The sequence below is a fragment of the Sus scrofa genome, chromosome 16 (assembly GCF_000003025.6).
Source record: "Sus scrofa isolate TJ Tabasco breed Duroc chromosome 16, Sscrofa11.1, whole genome shotgun sequence".
NCBI classification, from domain to species: Eukaryota; Metazoa; Chordata; class Mammalia; order Artiodactyla; family Suidae; genus Sus; species Sus scrofa.
Window position 1 is genome coordinate 41,160,695 of NC_010458.4, and position 24,260 is coordinate 41,184,954.

Consider the following 24,260-nt stretch of genomic DNA (forward strand, 5'->3'; position numbering starts at 1 on the left):
AGGATAGCTTCAGTTTTTGTCTATATCCTTCATCACGTTTTCAGTTCTCACTACTATGTGGGGAATGGATAGTAGATTGTATAGTTTTAGTTTTTTCCCCTATTGTGAGATTTTTCTCTTTTTTTTGTCATGCCTGCGGCATGTGGAAGTTACCAGGCCAGTGATCGAACCCACACTACAGTAGTAACCAGAGCCACAGCAGTGACAATGGGGGATCCTTAACCCGCTGAGCCACCAGGGAACTCCAGTGAAATTTCTCTTTTAAGAATAAAATATGTTTAGACACCAACATCAAATGCTTTCACTGACATGTGGAATCTGAAAAAAGGACAGACTGTGAACTTCTTTGCAAAACAGATGCTGACTCACACACACTGAAAAACTTATGGTCTCCAGAGGAGACAGTTTGGGGGGTGGGGGGATGTGCTTGGGCTGTGGGATGGAAATCCTGTGAAATCAGATTGTTATGATCATTATACAACTACAGATGTGAGTAATTAAAAAAAAGTTAAAAAAATAAAATATGTTTGCTTATCATACAAAAATTATTAAATTTTTCAAATTTATTACTGTTTCTTACATGTGATTGTTTTAATTTGAATTTTAAAGCTGTATTCAGTGGTATATCCAGTGTAATTTCATCTCAGCTTGTTAAAATGATCCGAGTTCTTTGCTTTGTGGTTCCTTAACTGAAGAGTTAAGGGAAGTTGTAGAGGAACTGAGTTACTCTCAGTGATGCAGAAGGTGGTTGTGGGGAGGGGCCTGGGTGATTAGGGAGTAAAACATTGCTGAGACGTTCTGTCAACCAGCATTTGTGAAACACTGTTCTGAACAAATATCATTATTTAAATACCTAATTGATGCTCATTTCTACTCTTAAATCAGTGGTTCTCAGACTTTTAATTTTAAAAACTTACTTATATTACTAAAATACAATATGGAAGGGATATTATATATGTTATTTATTGTATTAGAAATTAAAACTGAGAAATTTAAAAATACTGTGTTAATGTAAGTAGAATTTTAAAAGGTGGACAATAGCTATTTTGCCGGAGAATTCATATTTAATGAGAAGAGTGACATTATTCTGTGTTTTCGCAGATCTCTGGCTATTTAGAAGGCATCTAGATTTCAATATCTAATTCTTCATTTACTATATTGTAATACTGTTTTGGTAGAAGTTATATGACAAAAATCTAGCTTCAGGCTGGTATGTTACTGGGAACAAGAGGACCTCACAGAGAAGATCCTAGGCCCCCTAGAGATCCAAAGACCACTTTGAGAACTTCTCTCTTAAGCAGTTCACTTTTGCAAGTGTATAATTAACCAAAAAGGTAATTTTTAAGCGTGAATACATTCCTTCATTTGCTGCTTTAATTTCATATATTTATTTGTAAAGATTAATTTTTTTTTTCCCTCTAGATTGCAACTCAGATTGCAGTGCTGATTGCAAAAGTTGCTCGGTTGGACTGCCCTAGGCAGTGGCCTGAATTGATTCCTACTCTTATAGAATCTGTGAAAGTCCAAGATGATCTCCGACAGCACAGAGCATTACTTACCTTTTATCATGTTACAAAGACTCTGGCATCTAAATGCCTGGCTGCTGATAGGAAACTGTTTTATGATGTAAGTGATTTAGCATAGTTAAATTTGATTATGAAAACTGTGCTACTTGTATTAAAATATCTGTAATTTTACCTCTGAATATCTTACTGAAGGATTACTAATTCTAACTGACCTCAGAAGGTTCAGAATAATAGAAATATATAAAATGTTTTAAGCTCGGTAGTAGTATGACCATTAAGATTACTTAGTGGCCGGGAGTTCCATTGTGGCTCAGCAGGTTATGAACCTGACTAGTATTCATGGAGACGTGGGTTCCATCCCTGGCCTTGCTCAGTGGGTTAAGGATATGGCGTCGCCTTGAACTGTGGTGTAGGTCCCAGGCATCGCTCAGGTCCCATGTTGGTGTCTCTGTGGTGTAGGCTGGCAGCTGCAGCTCCAATTTGACCCCTAGCCCTGAAACTTCCATATGTCACAGGTGTGGCCCTAAAAAGCAAAAAAAAAAAAAAAAAAAAAAAAAAAAAAAAAATCACTTAGTTGCCTGAGAGGGGGTTTGGTCGTACAGAGTAGTCTGAAGATAGAGACTAGTTTGAAGCTCCAAGTAGTTCAGGTGCAGTAATAAAGTGCTTGCATGAAGCAGCAGTAAAGGGAACATGTAGGGGGGTATAGAGTTGAAATTTAGGAAGTTGAAATGTAGATGTGGCTGGGTAATTGATGGATGTAGGACGGTTGTTGGAAGGAGGCTGACACATGGGCATAGTCCTTTATCATTGTTTTAGCACCATTTGTTAAGAAGACTTCACTTTCTCCATTCAGGTACTTGGGTGCTTTTGTATTTGATTACTTTGACCTACCAGAGCATCGATTTTCGTATTATTCAACCTATCATTTTGGATTGTATCACATCACAGTGGGAGTCTCCAGATATTCTTTTTTTTTTTTTTTTTTTTTAATACTTTTTTTTTTTTTTTGTCTTTTTTTTTTTGCTATTTCTTTGGGCCGCTCCCATGGCATATGGAGGTTCCCAGGCCAGGGGTCGAATCGGAGCTATAGCCGCCAGCCCATGCCAGAGCCACAGCAACGCAGGATCCGAGCCGCGTCTGCAACCTACCAGATGTTCTTAACAGTATTCTTGTTTACCTTTGGAACCCTCACTTTGAGGATTTGGCTTGGGAGTATTTGTTTTTTGCTTTTTAGGGCCACACTTGTGGCATATGGAAGTTCCCAGGCTAGGGGTTGAGTTGGAGCTACAGCTGACAGCCTATACCACGCCACAGCAGAGCAGGATCCAAGCCACATCTGTGACCTACACCACAGTTCATGGCAATACTTGATCCCAACCCACTGAGCAAAGACAGGTATTGAACATCCTCATGGACACTAGTCGGGCTCGTTACCGCTGAGCCACAACGGAAACTTCTGGGAATTTGCGTTTTTCAGAGTAATACACCAAAGTTTAAAGAGATCCACATGAGGTCCTCTTTATTTTTAACCCTGTGGGTTTAAATACCCAATCTTGTGTTTATCTGAGGACATTGAGTGGAAGAGAAATTCTTTTTGGTAAAGATTATTTTTATTTATATATATACTCACACACACACATATATATATGTGTGTATATATATATATATTTTTTGTTGTTGTTGTTGTTGTTGTTGTTGTTGTTGTCTTTTTGCATTTCTAGGGCCCCTCCCGCGGCACCTGGAGGTTCCCAGGCTAGGGGTCTAATCGGAGCTGTAGCCACCAGCCTATGCCAGAGCCCAGCAAGGCCAGATCCAAGCAGCATCTGCAACCTACACCACAGCTCATGGCAACACCGGATCCTTAACTCACTGAGCAAGGCCAGGAATCGAACCCACAACCTCATGGTTCCTAGTCAGATTTGTTAACCACTGAGCCGTGACAGGAACTCCTAAAGATTGTTTTTAAAATCCTGTTCACTTTTGCTTGATGTCTTAACTAGGACTAAAGAAATGGAGATTTTTTTTTTTTTGTCTTTTATGTGTTTTTAGGGCCACACCCGTGGCATATGGAGGTTCCCAGGCTAGGAGTCAAATTGGAGATGTTGCCGCCAGCCTAGCCACAGCCACAGCAACGCCAGATCCGAGCCACGTCTGCGACCTGCACCACAGCTCACGGCAGCCTAACCTGTTGAGTAAGGCCAAGGATCGAACCCTCAACCTTATTATGGTTCCTAGTTGGATTCGTTTCCGCTGCACCATGATGGGAACTCCAGAAATGGTGATTTTTAATCTTCTCAAGTCTTTCTATTAATTTCTTGTTGATTTTTCTCACTTTTTTCTCTACCTCAGACTCCTTTACTTATTTTTGTGTAGAAGTTTTCCAAGATCAAATGTGTAGAAGATTCTGTGTGGCAGTTACTCTTTATTAAAGGATACTCTTTTATAAAGAGCTTAATTCTGAGTTTGGCTTCCTCAATTTGTAGTATCCTAATTTGTTAGTATCTAACTAGTTGATTTTCAGATAGAATTTATATTTACTTGAGGCCTTCTCTACAAATTATATCTAATCATTCTGTATAGCTTGTTCCAATTATCTTCCTGAACTTCAACTTTCTTGCTTGGTTTTCTTGTAATGTGAAGCTGTTTCCTCTCCAGATAGAATGAATTATATGTCTACCTGGCACCTTGTCCTTACTTCCAGCATAGTATGTATCACTTTGTTTTTAGTTGTAATTGTTTACTTATCTTTCTAAGATCCACCGCACTCTGACTTTTATAAAGGAGGACTATAGCTGTTATTGTTACAGTCCTACCATCTAGCCCAGAAGAATGTAGTAGGTTAAAAGCAGCCCGTATTTTATTGGTAATCTGAAGTGTGGGAAAAAAATCTTAAAACATAACAAAATATAAAAACATAAAAAATATAAAAAAAGTATGTTTATTTTGGGAGTTCTCTTGTGGCACAGCAGGTTAAGGATCAAGTGTTGTCACTGCAGTGGCTTGGGTTGCTGCTGTGGCACAGGTTCGATCTCTGGTGGGAACTTCTGTGTACTGCAGGCATGGACAAAAAAATTGTATGTTTACTTTAATGCCAAGTTGGTCTTCATGTACTAAATTAGTTTCCTAAATAACAAAGTATAAGCTTATAATCGAGCTAGTTGATATAGCGGATGGTGCGGTGTGCACTTAAAACCCCTCCTTAACTGCTCTTTGTGTCCCAGCAATTTTTATATCTTATTTCCCACCACATTAAAATAAGTTCTTTACAGGGAATTCCCGCGATGGCGCAGTGGATTAAGAATTTGCAGTGACTCAGGTTGCTACAGAGACTTGAGTTTGATTCCTGGCCCAGTGGGTTAAAGGATCTGGTGTTACTGCAGCTGTGGTGTAGGTTGTAGTTGCAGCTTGGATTCAGTCCCTGGCCTGAGAACTACCATGTGCCGCAGGTGTAAACATTTAAAAAAAAAAAATTCTTTTCAGGGTTGACAAATTGCAAAATCAGCAGTTGAGAGAAAATTGTTTTGCTGTAACAAAACTGAGCTTGATTTGACACAAAGAGGAATTTGTTTTCTAGAAAACTGTGTTCTTTTCCTACAAATCTGAATATGAAGAAGTTTATATATTGCATATAGTTAAAATCTTAAAGTCGGTGAAAATAAGGAAATTTAAGGTACAGATGGTAATTCTAATGTAATTATAAATGTAGTAGCTAAATATCTACAAATATCTTGTAGACCTGATGTGTAATCCACAAAGGTACATGTTCTGGTAAATGAAGTAATCGAGACCTAAAAAAGAAGAAAAGATCTTTGGAAAGAAATACATCTCACTTGTTTTTAGAAATAGGGATTAGCAATTATGAGAAGACGTGTTACCAGTGAAGAGTGTTTCTTTGTACTGAACAGCTTTGGGATTTTGAATAAGACATTTAAACTTATAATTCTTTAAAATTTCCTTTTAGTTCTAAATTTGTATAAATTTATCTTTATTGTTCTAGGTTAATTTATGTAAATGTCATTAAAGTTTTGAGATAGAGACCTTAGTTATGGCACAATTCAAATATTGATTTTGCAATTTTAATTACTTTTTCCCCCTAGAAGCCAAGACCTTTGTACATTTAATTTTTTCTTTTTTTGTATTTTCTTGGCATATAGTTAAGTTCTTGACCTGCTGACTTCATTAGATACTTTATTGTGCAATTTTGGTATCTAACTACTTAAACAGTTTTTCTCTTTCTTTCTTTCTCTCTCTCTCTCTTTCTCCCTTCCTTCCTCTTTTCCTTTTCTTTCCTTCCTTCTTTCTTTCTTTTTAATTTTAGGACCATATTCAAATCATTTAACCCACTGTGCTGGGCCAGGAATCGAACCTGTGCCTCTGCAGTGACGCCAGCTGCTGCAGTTGGATTCTTATCCCACTGCATCACAGTAGGAATTCCTAAACAGTTTTCTTAAATAAGAATTTTTCAAACATATTCTAGTTGAGAGAGCAAATCCCATATTTAAGGTTCTTAATCTGTTGCTATGTTTGCTTTTCATCTTTGCTGAAGCAAATCCTGATATGTCATTTCATCTAATAATATTCAGAGTATGAATCTCTAAAACAGATATTTTCCATAACCAGTTTTCGTTATGAATTTTTTCAGGCTGGATGATGGGAATTAATCTTGAATTCTTACGTCTCCCTAAGAATCAGTCAACAGATATTGATTGCCTACTGTGTATGAGAGATACATATAGTACTGAAGGAGATTAACGACATAAATAGTAGTCTCTTGACTACGATTAAAACTGTTAAAATTTGACACAGAAGAAAACTAAACACTATATTACACTCAGGGCTAAAATTAGCAGAATTTTAAAAACTGAGGGGTTTATGATAAATAGTATTATTTGCATGGTGGGGATAAGAGAAAACTGAGGCATGGTGAAGGCAGGTACTTCAGAAGAGTCTTCCTGATGAGTTAGTTACTGTTTTCTGAATGAGCAAATAAAACAGAACCACATAGTTACTTTGAGATGGGTTGGTTAGTGTAAGATCTGTCAGCCCTGAGCAGAGGTTTTCATACTTGGACCACATGGTCCTTAGAGAAAATTCCCAAATAGTTGAAATTATGTTTTATTCAACTATTCATGGGTTGGGCAGCATCCTATCTAGCAGAAGGGAGCTCCAAAGAGGTTTCCCAAGTCGAGAGACTTTTACAGATGAAACTGAACATGTTCTTAGGTGGCTCTGGGCTGAGAGTGCTGAACCCTAGCCACTAGACCTCAAGGGCTAGCAAACCATTTTTTTCTTTCTTTTCTTTTTTTTTTAGGCCTGTACCTGGAGCATATGGAGGTTCCCAAGCTAGGGGTTGAATCGGAGCTGTAGCTGCCGGCATTTGGCAAGCCAGAGCAACACTAGATCCAAGCTGCCCCTGTGACCTACACCACAGCTCACGGCAACGTCAGGTCCTTAACCGACTGAGCAAGGCCAGGGATCAAACCCGTGTCCTCATGGATACTAGTCAGGTTTGTTACTGCTGAGCCACAGTGGGAACTCCAAGGGCCAGCAGGCTTGATGTAGGTACCCCGTACCTGTCCCTTTGGAGTAGAAATTTGACAAAGAATTATTAAGAGAAAAGATATATGTGGGGAAAGCACGGGTAGGCTCAGGAGAGGGTGGGGAGACAGACAGAGAGACAGAGTCAGAGACAAAGAGAGGACCATGTGCTTTGTAGAGGGGCAGTCCTTCCGGGCTTCCTTTGGCCAATCATCTTACATTGTCCGGCCATGTGTCCATATTTGTCTTGACTCAGGGCTCTCCCCTGTGGACCCATGCATCTTTTAGCCTTTGTGATTTAATAGTGCAAGGGTTGTTGATAGGTACTATGGTCTGACAACTCCTCCCTTCTCTGACCCCTGAGGAACCTTTCCATGCCTGTGTATTTTGGGAGGTCTCCTTGACCTTAAGAATGAAAATATGGGGAGTTCCTGTCGTGGCGCAGTGACCCAACTGGGAACCATGAGGTTGCAGGTTCGGTCCCTGCCCTTGCTCAGTGGGTTAACGATCCGGCGTTGCCGTGAGCTGTGGTATAGGTTGCAGACGTGGCTCGGATCCCGCGTTGCTGTGGCTCTGGCGTAGGCCGGTGGCTACAGCTCCGATTAGATGCCTAGCCTGGGAACCTCTGTATGCCGCGGGAGCGGCCCAAGAAATAGCAAAAAGACAAAAAAAAAAAAAAAAAAAAAAAAAAGAATGAGAATATGGGAGTTCCTGTCATGGATCAGCAGTTAAAGAACCCAACTAGCATCCATGAGGATGTGGGTTTGATCCCTGGTCTTGCTCAGTGGGTTAAGGATCCAGTGTTTCCATGAGCTGTGGTGTAGGTCGCGAATGCAGCTAAAATCCAGTATCGCTGTCGCTCTGGTATAGGCTGGTGGCTACAGTTCTGATTGGACCCCTAACCTGGGAACTTCCATAGGCCCTATGAAGACAAAAAAAAAAAAAAAGGAAAGTATGTAGTCTCTTTATCTTTTTTTTTTTTTTTTTTTTTTGTCTTTGTCTTTTTTTTTAGGGCCGTGCCCTCGGTATATGGAGGTTCCCAGGATAGGGGTCTACTTGGAGCTGTAGCTGCTGGCCTACACCACAGCCATAGCAATGCCAGATCCGAGCCGCGTCTGCAACCTACACCACAGCTCATGGCAATGCTGGATCCTTAACCCACTGAGCGAGGCCAGGGATCGAACCCACCACCCTATGGTTCCTAGTCGGATTCATTTCCACTGCACTGCTACCGGGATTCCTGGTCTCTTTATCTTTATTCAAGCAGAACTTAGCCCCTCCTTGCTCTTGCCATAATCTTTACCTTGAAGAATCTGTCAGTAGGATAAATTGCAGTTGCTCAGCTTGGGACCCATCTATTTCCTGCCTCAAATAGGAACAAGGATGTTAGATGGGGCATTAGCTGATTGGTTAAAGTAGGGTTATTTTATATGAAGTAAAGGCAAGTCTTAGAGCTGGGTCTGCTAATTTGTGTTGAGCAAGCAAGAGCCAATTAGCTGACATAGGCTTATCTTTTCTGGGAGAGCTCAGTATAGATAGAACTTAATTTTAATTCTAAGTTTTGGTTTGCTGAGATGGAGCTTAGCATGACTATTCCATCTTGGACCTAATTTGGTTACGTTAACATATATAATCATTTAACTTTTATCATACTTAAGATACATAAAAATTGTGATTTAGTATGATTTAATACTTCCAGCCAGTTTTTTACATTGTTCTTAAATATGTTTATGCAGATGGTTTGTTTGAGCCAGAAAAATGAATATGGCAGGTACATTGCATTTGGTCATGTCTCTTAAGTATCTTTTAAGTTAGTATAGTATTCATTTTTTTTCCCCCATGCCACTGACCTGTTGAAGAAACATTTGCTGATTGTTCATCCTGTTGATTAGATTTAGGTTAAGCAGGTTTTGACAGCTACAGTCTATAGATAGTACTTATTACTCCATTGTTAAGTGGTGAATTACAAGACTTTGATTTAAACATTTTTTTGGTGCCAACTTTTCTTATGGAAGAATTGTGAAGGCAGTGGTCCTGAGGCTAAAAAAGTTGAAAATATTTAAAATAAAAAGAAATGAAACTTCCTGTAATGTTTTGCTTTTGGTATTCAAGTAGTCAAGTCTGTGTGCTTCTCAGTTAAAGTTGTTAAGCAATCAGTGTGTGGCACTGTTTCTTCTGGCTAGGAAAAAGAAAAAAAAAGCAAGTTTTGGGGGTTTTTATGAACCAGTACCTAAGATGTTTCATTAAAAAATTTATTTTTATATTGTCTGAATATTCTCTACCCCTTCTCCATATTTTGGATGAATATATTCTCTACCCCTTCTTCATATTTTGGGCAGAAAATGCAGAAGAAATATTTTTATTCCTCCTATTTGTGCTTCTTTATTTTTCCCAGCTGAGCTTTCTGTAAGCATACATTGGTAGATGTTTTCTGGAGCAGATAGAACCTTGTGTAGAGCTTGTCTTTATAGGATAATTAGCAATATTTCTTCCCCAATTCTTATGGTTTTCTACTTCTTTACCTGTCTCTCTCCTTTCACCTTTAGGCTGAAAGTGTAGTGTTACTGCTTCTTTATTTCAACCACCGCTATTTTTGTAAACCTCTTTTGCAGGCTAACTAAATAGAGTTAGAAATTGGAGCTATAGTAGATGCCTAATGTCCTTAACTAGGTACTGAGCTTCAGAATCTGAAACAAAGGAAATTTTTTTTTTTTGGGGGGGGTCTTTTTGCCATTTCTTGGGCCGCTCCCGTGGCATATGGAGGTTCCCAGGCTAGGGGTCTAATTGGAGCTGTAGCCACCTTCCTGTGCCAGAGCCACAGCAACACGGGATCCGAGCTGCATCTGCAACCTACACCACAGCTCACAGCAACACCAGATCCTTAACCCACTGAACAAGGCCAGGGACCGAACCCGCAACCTCATGGTTCCTAGTCGGATTCGTTAGCCACTGAGCCACGACGGGAACTCCAGGAAAATCTTAATTAATTTTTTTTCATATTGTTTTTTCTTGATTTCTGTCACAAATGCTATATGCTTTCATTCAAAAATACTTACTGCATGCCAAACTTGTATACTTTTTGTGTCTATAGCTCTAATTTAAAGTGGTACTTTCGTACTGTTTTCAGAATCAAGAAGAGGGAAGAATTAATAAATCAAGATCTAACTTCACTGTTGTTACATTGTTATTGTTATGCCCTTTATTATTTTTTTTTCCAGAAATGAGGATGAATATTTCAAACATTGATAGACATTGCTTAAGGTGGACTGGAGTAGAACCTGGGGTTATCTGAATTTCCAAACTTTCTTACATGTGTTTTAGTTTTTATTTATTTATTTATTTATTTATTTATTTATTTATTTTTGTCTTTTTGCCATTTCTAGGGCTGCTCCCAAGGCATATGGAGGTTCCCAGGCTAGGGGTCTAATCGGACCTGTAGCCACTGGCCTACACCAGAGCCACAGCAACACGGGATCCGAGCCACGTCTGCGACCTACACCACAGCTCACGGCAACGCCGGGTCGTTAACCCACTGAGCAAGGGCAGGGACCGAACCCGCAACCTCATGGTTCCTAGTCGGATTCATTAACCACTGCGCCACGACGGGAACTCCTTACATGTGTTTTAGAGTTAAATTATAAATGGAGGACAATTTAATAGCGCAAAATAGAATTTTATTTTAATTATTTTGATTCAACCGTGATGAAATACTTACTTTTATCCAGATCTTGTGACAATAATAACCTTTGACACAATATTTAGAGATGTTCTGTGATGTATTTTATTCTTTGATTTGGTAGTGAGTGGGGAGTGATTTATGTTTAGTATGTATAGTGTAATTTACATTATGCATATATAGGTAGTGGAAGTCCAGAAAGGGATATTCTCCAGATAACTATAGTAGTGCTTAAAAAAATTGTAACAGTTAAAGTAGTTTTGCCTTTTTGCTGCCATTATTATAAAATACTTCTAAAATAAATATGACATGACTTCACAATATTATGCTGGTGATTTAGTATGGCAAATTCTCCTTTAACATTTTCCTTCTTGAGCTGATGCCAGGTTCCACTGCAGCATATGGAAGTTCCCAGGCTAGGTGTCTAATGGAGCTACAACTGCCGACCACAGCCACAGCCCAGCAACACCAGATCCAAGCTATGTCTGCGACCTGTACCACAGCTCATGACAATGCCAGATCCTTAACCCACTGAGCGAGGCCAGGGATCGAACCCACAACTTCATGGTTCCCAGTTGGATTTGTTTCTGCTGCGCCACGCTGGGAACTCCTACCTTTTTTTTTTTTTTCTTGAGTCTGGCATTTAGTGGTAGAGGAGGGTTTTGAGTATTGTAAAAGGCTCTCTGACCAGTATGACTAGTGAATGTATTTTAAATATGAAACACTGAGAAAAACAGTTTATATTAGCTGTAACTTGCATAGGTATTCCATGCAAATGTAGAACAGAAGGACATGTTTTTCTGTTGAGTGGTGCACAAAACAGGACACTCTGAGAAGCTTGTCAGATGAGATTCTGATTCAGATAATTCATCACATCCATATTAATAGCAGTATTGACTTTGGTCAATGGCTGGGAAAATTTTCCTTTTTGTAGTCATAACAAGAAAATTCAGTCACTATTGCTTTATCATATTCAGGATTTACTGTATTATTTCTGAATGCATAAGATAGTATCAGTTTAAGATTAGTTTATATTTAAAAGTTTAAATAGAACTTATACAAAGATAATGCTTATTTCTTTTACTAAATTATTGTGTAATTGATAATTGCTAGTTACTATATTAAGAGCATAGAGGTTAAAAATGCAGGCACTGATCACCTCCTCTGCTTTTTTTTTTTTTTTTTGCCTTTTAGGGCCACACCTATGGCATATGGAAGTTCCCAGGCTGGGGTTGAATTGGAGCTGCAGCTGCCAGTCTATGCCACAGCCACAGCAATGTCAGAACCTTAACCCACTGAGCGAGGCGAAGGATCAAACCCTCATCCTCATGGGTACTAGTTGGGTTTGTAACCTGTTGAGTCACAATGGGAACTTCCAAATTTTTGTTTATTTATTTTGGCCATGTCCACCACACGCAGAAGTTCCTGGGCCAGGGATTGAACCCACACCACAGCAGTGACAGTGCTCAATCCTTAACTGCTAGGCTACCAGGGAACTCTCTAGCGACTTATTAAGTAGTCATTGTTGTACCTGTTGTCAGGCGTACACACAAGACATGGGAAGGCCAAGACCCAGTCTGACTGATTGGTTGGTGAAGATAAAAACCACTTTTAGATTTAGTTTTATTACTTATCTTGGACAGAGAAAAGAAGGTATCCATACATATCAACTCTCTGTGGTCCTTGTCCCACCAAAAAGAATGACCAAAGCAATAGGGGCTGATGACTTCAGTCCAAGTTGTGGGATGTCCCATTGATGAGAAGCAAATTCTAGATTGTAAAACTAAATGGTTTGATATTTTGTAGCTCTGTTTTGGGGAGAGAGACTAGGGTGGCGATAGAATAGTTTATTTATACCTTATGAGGACACAGGAGGCCGTGAGAAATTATCTCATGGCAGCCTAATGAAGAAACTAGGGAGGTGAGCAGGAGATGGTCTTTTAGCAGTTGCTCACAGGGCTTTCACCCTCTTGTGTTCCAGGAGGATCACAAGATGCCCTGCCAAAACTCAAATTAACTGGGGTTTAAGCCTTTGCCTGTATAGATACGTGCAAAATTGCCAGTGGATGTGGTGAAGCTTTTCTCTATACCTGGAAGCACAGACCATTAAAATTATTGAATTAAAGTAGTAGAAATGGAATTTGACTTTTTCATAGAATTGTATTTACAAGATTGCATTTCCTATTGGTTTTTGATACCTAACTTTATTATAAATTCAGTGTTTAATGGTCGAAATGGCATATTTATATCTAAAATAAGAAAAGAAGTCATTTTGAAGTATGCTAATATTAACTAGTCATATGCACTTTCATTTACTTTTTATTTAAAGTAAGTGGCCACATAGGTTCAAATGATTACTCTTAGACCTTCTGGAAAAAAAACTGAAACTATCACTGGAAAGTAGTTTTGTCTCTACCTCAGAGACAGAGGCTGACTGTATCTCAGTGTGAGTCATGTTTTTATTTTTATTTATTTATTTATTTAAAACCTGTCTCATCTTTAGTTTTACCTCTTTTTATTTTATTTTATTTATTTATTTTTTTGTCTTTTTGCTATTTCTTGGGCCGCTCCTGCGGCATATGGAGGTTCCCAGGCTAGGGGTCAAATCGGAGCTGTAGCCGCCAGTCTATGCCAGAGCCACAGCAACGTGGGATCCGAGCCGAGTCTGCAACCCACACCACAGTTCATGGCAAGGCCAGATCGTTAACCCACTGAGCAAGGGCAGGGATCAAACCCGCAATCTCATGGTTCCTAGTCGGATTCGTTAACCACTGCGCCACGATGGGAACTCCAATTCTTGACAATTTTAAGTTTCATTGACTTAATTTTAAAACTGAACTGTATTACTGTGTAGGTCTAACTGATTACGGAAATCTGTAATGACATTGTGAACAAATTTGTTGATATCTTTACAGTTAGCTTCTGGAATTTATAGTTTTGCCTGCTCTCTGTGGAATCACCATACAGACACATTCCTTCAGCAAGTTTCTTCTGGCAATGAAGCTGCAGTTCTAAGTTCGCTAGAGCGAACTCTACTGTCATTGAAAGGTACTGTTAAACTTGACATGTTTATTTTGGAAACTACATACCCCAGAACAGTTGCCACATAGTTCCTCTGGATGGATTTTCTGTTCCCAGTTACACTGTTGGAAGATTAAGTGGTTAATCTTAATCAGAGACAAGGACTTTTGTAGTTTGTTTTTCTTTTGTGAGAACAGCTCTTCCTCTACTCTAATGTATGAGAGCACACATAATTCAAATGGATATTCACATTCCTGGAGTTTCTTGGCTCTGAATACATTCCTTTCAAATCCTTCCATTCTTTTTTGCTTCATTTCTCATTCTGGGCTGCTACCATTATTATTGTCATGCCAACTTTCCTAAATTTCTTTTTTTTTGTCTTTTTTCTAGGGCCACGGAATATGGAGGTTCCCAGGCTAAGGACTGAATCGAAGCTGTAGCCACGGGTCTATGCCACAGCTTATGGCAATGTGGGATCCTTAACCCACTGAGCGAGGCTAGGGATCGAACCCGCAACCTCATGGTTCCTAGTCAGATTCGTTAACCACTGAGCTGCAACAGGAACTCCCAACTTTCCTAAACTTCTATCCCCAAGGCTTAGTTGAGCACTGTCTTCCATCTCTCTTTTCCTTGAGAACTAAGGTTCCATTTCTCTTGATCACTTGGATTTTAGAAGGTGCTTGATGCAGTGCCATCTCGGCCTTTGTTTTCCTGTGCTTTGCTTGTGGGCATTCCCTTAGCATAAGACTATTTCTCCTTTCCCAAGCTGAGCTTGTCTTGATGAATGTATTCCAAGGTTCCTTTCCTTTTTAAAACATTCATGATCACTTCATTTTTTGTTTGTTTGTTTGTTTGTTTTTTGCTTGTTAAGGTCGCACCCACAGCATATGGAAGTTCTCAGGCTAGGGATCTAATTGGAGCTGCACCTGCCAGCCGCAGCCACAGCCCCAGCAGTGCCAGATCCTTAATCCACTGAGTGAGGCCAGGGATTGAACCCAAGTCCTCATGGATACTAGTCAGATTCATTACCACTGAGCCACAACAGAACTCCCATCATTCTTTGTCTTCTGTTCTGGTTGCTTAGGCTCTTTTATCTTGTGTTTCTTGGTTTGATCTCAAGCAGCCTTTTATTTCTCTCAGTACAGTTTATTTTACATTCTCGGTTTTTTTTTTTTTTTTTTTTTTTTTTTTTTGGTCTTTTTTTGGTCTTTTTTGCTATTTCTTGGGCCACTCCCGTGGCATATGGAGGTTCCCAGGCTAGGGGTTGAATTGGAGCTGTAGCCACCGGCCTACGCCAGAGCCACAGCAACTCAGCCACAGCAACTCGGGATCCGAGCCGTGTCTGTAACCTACACCACAGCTCACAGCAACGCCGGATCGTTAACCCACTGAGCAAGGGCAGGGACGGAACCCACAACCTCATGGTTCCTAGTCGGATTCGTTAACCACTTCGCCACAACGGGAACTCCACATTCTCGGTTTTATTTGGAAACCTGTTTATCATACTCATCCTAGTACCTTAAAATGCCATCATATACTCTTGGCACTACTCTGATGCATCACTTCCATTATCACTTACATGAGAGTGTATACAGCTGTCAGCACATTTTGGTGAACCTTGTAGACAAACAAATTATTTTAGAGGACTGTTGACAGGAGTTCCTGTCGTCGTGCAGAGGAAACGAATCCAACTAGGAACTATGAGGTTGCGGGTTTGATCCCTGGCCTCACTCAGTGTGTTAAAAGATCTGGCGTTGCCATGAGCTGTGGTGTAGGTTGCAGACACAGCTCGGATCTCGCGTTGCTGTGGCTGTGGCGTAGGCTGGCAGCTGTAGCTCCGATTTGACCCCTAGCATGGGAAACTCCATATGCCACAAGTGTGGCCCTAAAAAGCAATAAATAAAAAATGAAAAAATAAAGGACTGTTGACATGTAAAATCCAATCCATTGTACAGGAGGTTATTTAAGTGAGTGGAGATGGTTTTGTTAACATCCTTGAGGAAGAATTTAAAAGGCCTTAGAAATGTTTACTCAGAAAGAATTAGAGAAACTGATTTAAGGTTAGATACACAAATTGATGTGTAAGTACTCTATTCAATGATTAAGGAATATTCTTGAGCTCTTTTTTTTGGGGTGCACCAAAGTTCCCCAGGCAAGGGATTGAACCTCTGCCATAACAGCATTCCCAGCCATTGCAGTGACAGTGCCAGATCCTTAACTCTCTGTGCCGTAAGAGAGTTCCCATGAGTTCTTTTTGTAGAATTTTTTTGTCTTACTGATGTCAGAGCCTAACTCCTGACAGAAATGATGCTGTTTTGCTCTACGTTAGTCTGCTTTAAGCTTTTCAATACTTCCTCATTTCAAGGTCTTTTTTTTTTTTTTTTTTGCCTTTTCTAGGGCTGCTCCCAAGGCATATGGAGGTTCCCAGGCTAGGGGTCTAATCGGACCTGTAGCCACTGGCCTACACCAGAGCCACAGCAACACGGGATCCGAGCCGCGTCTGCAACCTACACCACAGCTCACGGCAACGCCAGATCCTTAACCCACTGAGCAAGGCCAGGGATCAAACTCGCAACCTCATGGTTCCTGGTTGGATTCATTAACCACTGAGCCACCACGGGAACTCCGAACATTTCAAGGTCTTAAATGCACATTAGCATTTCTAAGACATCTTGACCTGGAAAAATCCAGTAGCATTTTTCTTTAAAATACTGTTCTCTCCAACTGTAAATTTCTGTCCATTTATGCCTAGGGAACTAGAGCTTTTGTTAGGTGTAATCTTTGAGCTTATATCTGTGTGCGTTTAGTAGCTTTTAGGCGTGCATATATTCATTATTTCATTCGGCAAATAAGCAGGTAGATACTTGGCACTGGCAAGACAGACATAAGACAGTCACACAAATACATGTAAAATAACATTTGTAATATGGCCCTTACATTGTTGCAATAATTGATAATATGGTCAGAACAGACTTCCTTGAGAAAGTGATATTTGAACCAAAATCATAAAGGATAAGTATAAGGTAACTAGATGAGGAATATTAGCTCAGAAAAGTTGCCCAAATAATACAGTTGTAGACTTTGGAGCTAGGATATAAGTCTAGATCCAACTTCAAATCTCTTATCCTGCTTGTCTCCCTGTGTACATCACATTACTATGCTCATAAATGTGGTGCTTGTGTGAGCCCTGTAGTGTATTCCATATTTGGAAATAGAGTTTAATCTCTATATCTCTTTTAGGAAATAATGTATTTTTACTCAAGTATCCTAAAAGAGAATGGAGCTTTTTGGTCCCTGTTGAGTCACAGTTGAAAGTTTATGGAATAGTGGTAGCCTTCTTAATTTCAATTTATAGGGGTTATTGTAAGTGCATTTATGTAAATAAACTAAAATTTGCAGTATGATTTTAAAAATGAGTAGTTATAATAAGTGAGAAAAACGCTGCTTTTGAGTCAGAAGAACTTGGCTTTAGTTCCATCTTTCTCACTTAGTAACCAGCCAATGACTAGGAGTTAACTTTCTTTAGTAGATGAAAGGAGTGAGCTAGATTAACTGCTAAGGTTGATGAGGCCTTGGGATTCTGATTCTATTATGATTGTCATTTTAATAGGGAAAAATAACAAAAAAAAATAAGATATAAGTAAAGCTTGATTTTACTTTGCAGTGCTGCGTAAATTAACTGTTAATGGATTTGTGGAACCTCATAAGAATATGGAGGTGATGGTAAGTGAAAGAAGTGACTTACTATTTTGTAAAGTGCTCAGTATTTTCCTGAATGTTATAAAGCTTATTGTTTTCACTTGGCATTCATTTAAAAGTTTTTATTAAAGGACCATCTAGTTTTTTACCATTCTGTATATGTTATTAGTACACATTTCGATTTGTGGTATGTTTTTACTATATCAAAGCAGCTATTGTATGAAGGAGAGGAAATAGGCCCTGGAGAGTTCTCAAGATGCCATGGTACATTGAGAATGTTCATTTGATTTTGAATTCAGGTGAGCTCTTGTGAATTTGAATGCTCTGATAACATTACCTTTGCAATCATTTAAAAAAATAATATACAAGAGGAGAAAACTCTATTGATAAGCCCATCAAGTTGTGAAGTGTATTTTTGGTATAGCATCATCTATTTTTCTGTATGTAGAAGTGTATAATTGCACATATTTTTTTCCTAAACAAAATGGGTTTATATTGTACTTGCTCAGATCTGTATCAGTATTTACAGTGTGTTTAGGTCAGCTAAATTGTTACTTTCTGTGCATTGCCTTGAGGGCTGCACAGCAATTGTGGAAAAAGTATATCTAACTGGATCTTTGGGTCTGTCCTGCTTGATTTGACAGAGTCACACTGTTTGTTATTCATCTTTAGTATATTTTGTTTATTTGTAAGATTTTTATTGAAATAATGGTTCTATTGTTAAAAGAATTAAAAAACCATTAATTTTTTTTCTATTAAAGTGTTACCTGCTTTTTCTTTTTCTTTTTCTTTTTTTTTTACGACCATACCCACAGCATATAGAAGATCCTAGGCTAGGGGTCTAATTGGAGCTACAACTGCAACCTATTCCATAGCCACAGCAACACCAGATCCAAGCTGCCTCTGTGTCCTATACCACAGCTTATGGCAACGCTGGATCCTTTAACCCACTGAGTGAGGCCGGGGATCAGACCTGTGTTCTCATGGATACTAGTTGTTTCCTTACCACTGAGCTACAATGAGAACTCTTCTTAATTTTTTAAAAGTTAAAAAAACTGAGAAAAGGAAATAGGAAATAAATAATTTAAAGACTTAGTATCATTATTAAATGCAAACTATTGCCTTTGGAATGGGTTGGCAATGAGATACTGCTGTGTAGTACTGGGAACTATGTCTGGTCACTTATAATGGAGCATGATAATGTGAGAAAAAAGAATGTATACATATATATGTAACTGGGTCACCATGCTGTACAGTAGAAAATTGACAGAACCCTGTAAACCAGTATAATGGAAAAAAATAAAAACAATTATGAAAAAAACACTTAGTATCAGAGATATTGTTAACATTTGTTATGTGCCTTTTAAGACATCTTAAGCATATTCTTTCAGATATACTTTCTTTCTTCCTCCATTTTATATAAAGGAGACCTACTTGCTTTCTCTTTTTTCAAGTTGTTATTAAAGTATAGTTAATTTACAGTGTCGTGTTGATTTTTACGGTACAACACAGTGACCCAGTCATACATATATATATATACACATTCGTTTTCTCATACTGTCCTCTATCATGTTCTATCCTAAGAGATTGAATATAGTTCCCTGTGCTGTATAGTAGTAATTTTTCTTAAAAAAGTGATTAAATTAATCACAAATTTCCTATAATTTACTTGCCCAATTATTGATGGACATGTATGTTGTTTCTAGTTTTCAACTGTTGATAAGTGATATTAGAATGAACTTTTGGTATATAAACCATTGTGTATTTTTCTGATGATCTCTAGGATAAATTCCTAGAAATGATAATGTTGGGTTGAAGTATGTGCACATTTATAGTATTGTCATATATTCCCAAATTGCCTGAAGATATGTCAAAACCAGCCCCCCCCCCTTTTTTTTTTTGTCTTTTTGTCTTTTTAGGGCCACACCCATGACACATGGAGGTTCCCAGGCTAGGGATTGAATTGGAACTTTAGCTTCCAGCCTACACCAAGCCACAGCAACTCAGGATCCAAGCCGCATCTGTGGCCTACACCACAGCTCAGGCAACGCCAGATTCTTAACCGACTAAGGGAGGCCAGGAATTGAGCCAGTGTCCTCATGGATGCTATTTGGGTTTATTAACTGCTGAGCCATGAGAGGAACTCTAGCCAGCCCCAGTTTTAAATACGGATACATTTAAATATTTACATTTATTGCCATAATGCCAAAAAACATTTCCCCAAAGCCAGTTTGACAGCTTATCTTCAGTGCCCTCACTAGAATGTCAGTTCCATGATGGCAGAGGCTTTGTTTCATTCACCCTTCATCCCAGAGCTTGAACAGTCTCTGCCATATGAAAGTACTCAGTAGTTATTTGTTAAATAAATGACAGTATGATATGGTAGAAGCATTATGTCAGAAGGCTCAATAATTATCTTTAATATTATTCTGATTATCTTAAAATTAAATTAAAATATTTTGTCGAATTTTTTCCCAGCAAAAATGAATTGATTCACACTCCTATAAACTAGAATAATGGTTTTCAGTGGATACTATCCATATTTTGTGAGCCTTTGGCTTTTCCTTGAGGTTCTTTCTTCTGTCTTAGAAATTGTATGTCAGCCTTAATTCAGTTATAAATGATGTTTTGTGGCATTTAAGGTATATTGACTAATTATAAAAAGATAATAGAATTTTAACAAATTAAAGCCAACTTTTCAAAAAGAATAAAGATCTTAAAAAACAATTGGAATTTAAAAGATGTTTAAGAAATCCTATATGCCAGTGGTGAGATTTGGGTTTCTAGAGGCAGATAAATTTGGATTTGAATCTTGGCTTGGCCTGTTTCTGATAGCATGGTCTCAGACTATTTACTTATCTTCCTTGATACTGGGGAGATGAAGTAATAGTACATACCCCATTGGATGTTGTGAGGATTAAGGGAGATAATGATTTTTGTAATGAGGTCAGCAACTAATTAAAGTGCTCTGTAAGTTGCCATTTAATGATCATTTTAATTTAGGTTTTTATTCTGTTACTGTGTAATATTAGTCAAGTTACTTAGTTTATTTAGACTACAAATTAGTCAGTTGTCCAATACTATAAATTCCTGATCCTTTTGATGAGCTTTCTATAACTGATGGCCTTTATAATTTTCTGTTTTTAGAGAACCCTGACTGATACACTGATTTTATTTAGAGAAAAAAAATTGCTTGTAGATACCATATGGGACCATTGCACCATTTTTTAAATTTAAGATGTGTACAGGATCTCAGTGATTCTGTTTTTCCTATATTGAAAAATTTTGCTCTTGTATCATTCTAGAATTATTTTATTATTATCATTACTTATCATTACTTTCTCAACTGTGCTTAAAAAGTGTTTCAGTAGTATGAAAATGAAAGAATGATGGACTTGCCAGAAGGATGAGGCAACAGTGGAATTAATTGTTTTGCAGTTTTCTTTCTGTGTTGTCCACTGTATTACATGGACATTCAGGAAGCTATTAAAGAAGACTGTAAACACTGTCTCTTTACTATTAACTTTCATTTAATTCAGTTGAGAATTTGGAATTTTTCATCTTCTGCTTGAAACAGCTAAGAGAAGAAAATTGACAGAGGGAGATATTTCATAGTTTTTACATGAATCAGAAGATGGGTGCTCTCAAGGAGCCCAAAAGCAGCACTCTAGACCCTAATGATGATAGTGACATTTTCTAAGTGAAATTCCAGCCTCGATGTCTTCAGGTGGTGATATCCTAATTGAATTGTCTCAAACTCAAGAATTGATGAGTGAACAACATATTTCTGTGGACAAAGAGGAAATATAACATTCTATTCTAGTTAGTCATTTGTCAGGAAGGCCTTCATTGTATAGTATTTTGTGACAAAAACCTGGATCATTTCATTTGATAAAAGTACATGTGACATCTTTTATGATGTTTGTATACCAAACTTTATTGATACAAAGAAGTCTCTGATATTTAAAATCTTAAAAATTGTAATAAAAGTGTTTTCATTATCCCTTTATATCTATTTCTATAAATTTTTCATAACATGTCTTAAAATATATATTAAAAAATAAAGGTGTATTGGCCCTATATGGTAAATGGTGATTCTTGCTTTCTTTGGTATCAGAAGGCTAAAATATTTAATACTTGAGATTGAGAATCTCTGCTTTGAATTATGCTGTTAATAAGTTTATTATATTATTCATATTATGATTACTTATGTTGCTGAATACCACTCCTGGATTCTGAGAGCAGAAAACAAAGCAGAAAGTTCTTGGCTCTTACAGATCTTACATTCTAGTGGGAGAAGACAGATGATAGACAAACCTTAAAACAGTGAGGAGGATAGAGACCATTAAGTAAAATGGAATGCTTAATAAATAATTTTTTATTTATTGCAAAGTGATTTAGGTTATTGAGACTTTGAGAAGAGGAAGTGAAAGACTTGTTTATAATAGTGGAGTGATTTTTTACTTTGTCTAATTTTAATTTTTTAATATGATATGGTATATATTAGTTTCCCTGAAAAAGTATAAGGTAAATGCTCATAACAAATAAATTAAGATTCTTCAAAAAATGTTTTTTTCTAGGGTTTTTTACATGGAATATTTGAACGTCTAAAACAATTTCTGGAATGCAGTAAGTACTTCCATGACAGTAGTTTTTTATTGTAGAGTCCTTATTCATTAGTGGTTTCTACCTGGCACTTCCAGATCGGAAAGGCTAAAATCTTGTATCTTGATAATTAATTTTCTGAAATTAAATTGCAAGCTCAGCTTTTTATCTGTCTTGTCCTTAATATACTGAGGAATGCTTTTTTCCCCAGTCATTTTTAATCCATTCCTTCCTGTATTTTTCTACTGCTTCTGTTCCAAGCAGTATCTACAACAGTTGTGTATGCAGCAAATAAGCATCAACATTATACCAAATGCTGTTTAGACTTTTTTATTGTTTCTTTTAGTACATTTTAGGTATCTTTTTGATGTAAATGTCCTCAAATGGTGCTTTCATTTTGTGCATCCCTTGTTCATTAACTTTCCCTGACTTATTTTTAGGACCCTTTCTGATCCTCTCTGCCCCACACAAAAGAATTTAGCATTTTCATTTGTGTTGTATTATACTGGTGGTCTGTTTGTTATCCTTGCTTCTCTTCCCTGTGATTATATGCGCCTTTGCTCAGGATGCACATACACACTTAAAATATTTCTTTCTTTCTTTTTTTTTTTTTTTTTTTTTTGTCTTTTTGCCTTTTCTGGGGCCTCTCTTGCAGCATATGGAGGTTCCCAGGCTAGGGGTTTAATAGGAGCTGTAGCCACTGGCCTATACCAGAGCCATACCAACGCCAGATCCAGCCCTGTCTGCGACCTATACCACAGCTCACGGCAACGCCGGATCCTCAACCCACTGAGCAAGGCCAGTGATTGAATTGGCAACCTCATGTTTCTTAATCAGATTTGTTAACCACCTAGCCACCACGGGAACTCCCACACTTAAAATACACATGTATGCATCCATGCTTGCACACACACATATGCATAACATGTATACATATGTGGGTTTTTTTTTTTTTTTTAATATGTCAGTTTATTTGGAGACTTAATACCCTAAGAAGATATCTTAGATAATCTTACTGATTGTTTTATGTCAGTCCTTTTCACTTTTATTGTTGAGTCTATTGCCAGGCACCATTCTGGCTCCTCTGCAGGCAAAGATCAATAAGGCAGCTCACGTAATAGTTTGTTTTTCTCTGGTTATCCCAATGGGGGAAGCAGAAGGAAGAATAGAATTCTTTCCAAGAGAGGAGGATGAGATAACTGATGAGACAGGATATAAAGAGTAAGATTAGAGAGCAAGGTAGTTAATGGCTGATGGACAATATTCTTTTTTTTTTTTTTTTTTTTTTTTTTTTTGTCTTTTTGCTATTTCTTTGGGCCACTCCCGTGGCATATGGAGGTTCCCAGGCTAGGGGTCAAATCGGAGCTGTAGCCACAGGCCTACGCCAGAGCCACAGCAACGCAGGATCCGAGCCGCGTCTGCAACCTGCGCCACAGCTCACGGCAACGCCAGATCGTTAACCCACTGAGCAAGGGCAGGGATCGAACCCGCAACCTCATGGTTCCTAGTCGGATTCGTTAACCACTGCGCCACGACAGGAACTCCGGCAATATTCTGAACATAACAAAAATTCATTAATTGTGTTGTAGAAAGTTATCAGAAGAAAAATGTTTGAAGATATAGGAAAAATAGTATGTTAATCTTTGAATTCTTTGTTTTTACCTATGCTGCTGCAAAAGTATTTCAAGATGACTAATGTAGATTTTGAACCCATGCTTCATGATTTATGGACAAAATTGCTACACTTTTAATTTGAAATGGGCTGTTTGTATTTTAGGATTAATTTTGTGAAATGTGGCATTGACAATTATTGTGTCAAGTGAAAGTCATAATATTTCTTTTTAAAAACTTTATTTTTATGGTTTATTTGTTTAGAATTTGGAATGTACACTAATGAGTTTATATTGCAAAATATGTGAAAATATATCTGACAATATTTTGAAAAAAGTTTTATCATTGTGTTGGCTGTGAATTTATAGAATAACCTTGTGCTAATATTTGAAATGTATTTGTAACAGGTAGAAGTATAGGTACAGATAATGTATGTAGAGAGAGACTGGAAAAAACCATCATTCTTTTTACTAAAGTGGTAAGTTTTCTTTTGATCTTAAGTATGTTTTCTCAGATGAAATATGCATACTCAAATTTACTAAGGAAAATGATGTTTTTAAAAGTATACACTTTTACTTTAGTGT

At 37.9% G+C, this 24,260-nt stretch overlaps 1 protein-coding gene across 3 annotated transcripts in view; it reads left to right on the forward strand.

The window, feature by feature from the left end:
- The window catches only part of IPO11 (importin 11), a 214,251-nt gene that overhangs the window by 39,572 nt on the left and 150,419 nt on the right, over nt 1-24,260 (forward strand). For all 3 annotated transcript variants that reach the window (XM_021077043.1, XM_021077044.1, XM_021077045.1), the window contains exons 5-9: nt 1,423-1,626; nt 13,656-13,788; nt 17,426-17,484; nt 22,041-22,089; nt 24,084-24,154. In XM_021077043.1, the coding sequence (XP_020932702.1) occupies nt 1,423-1,626; nt 13,656-13,788; nt 17,426-17,484; nt 22,041-22,089; nt 24,084-24,154 (516 nt within the window). The remainder of the gene's footprint in view (nt 1-1,422; nt 1,627-13,655; nt 13,789-17,425; nt 17,485-22,040; nt 22,090-24,083; nt 24,155-24,260) is intronic.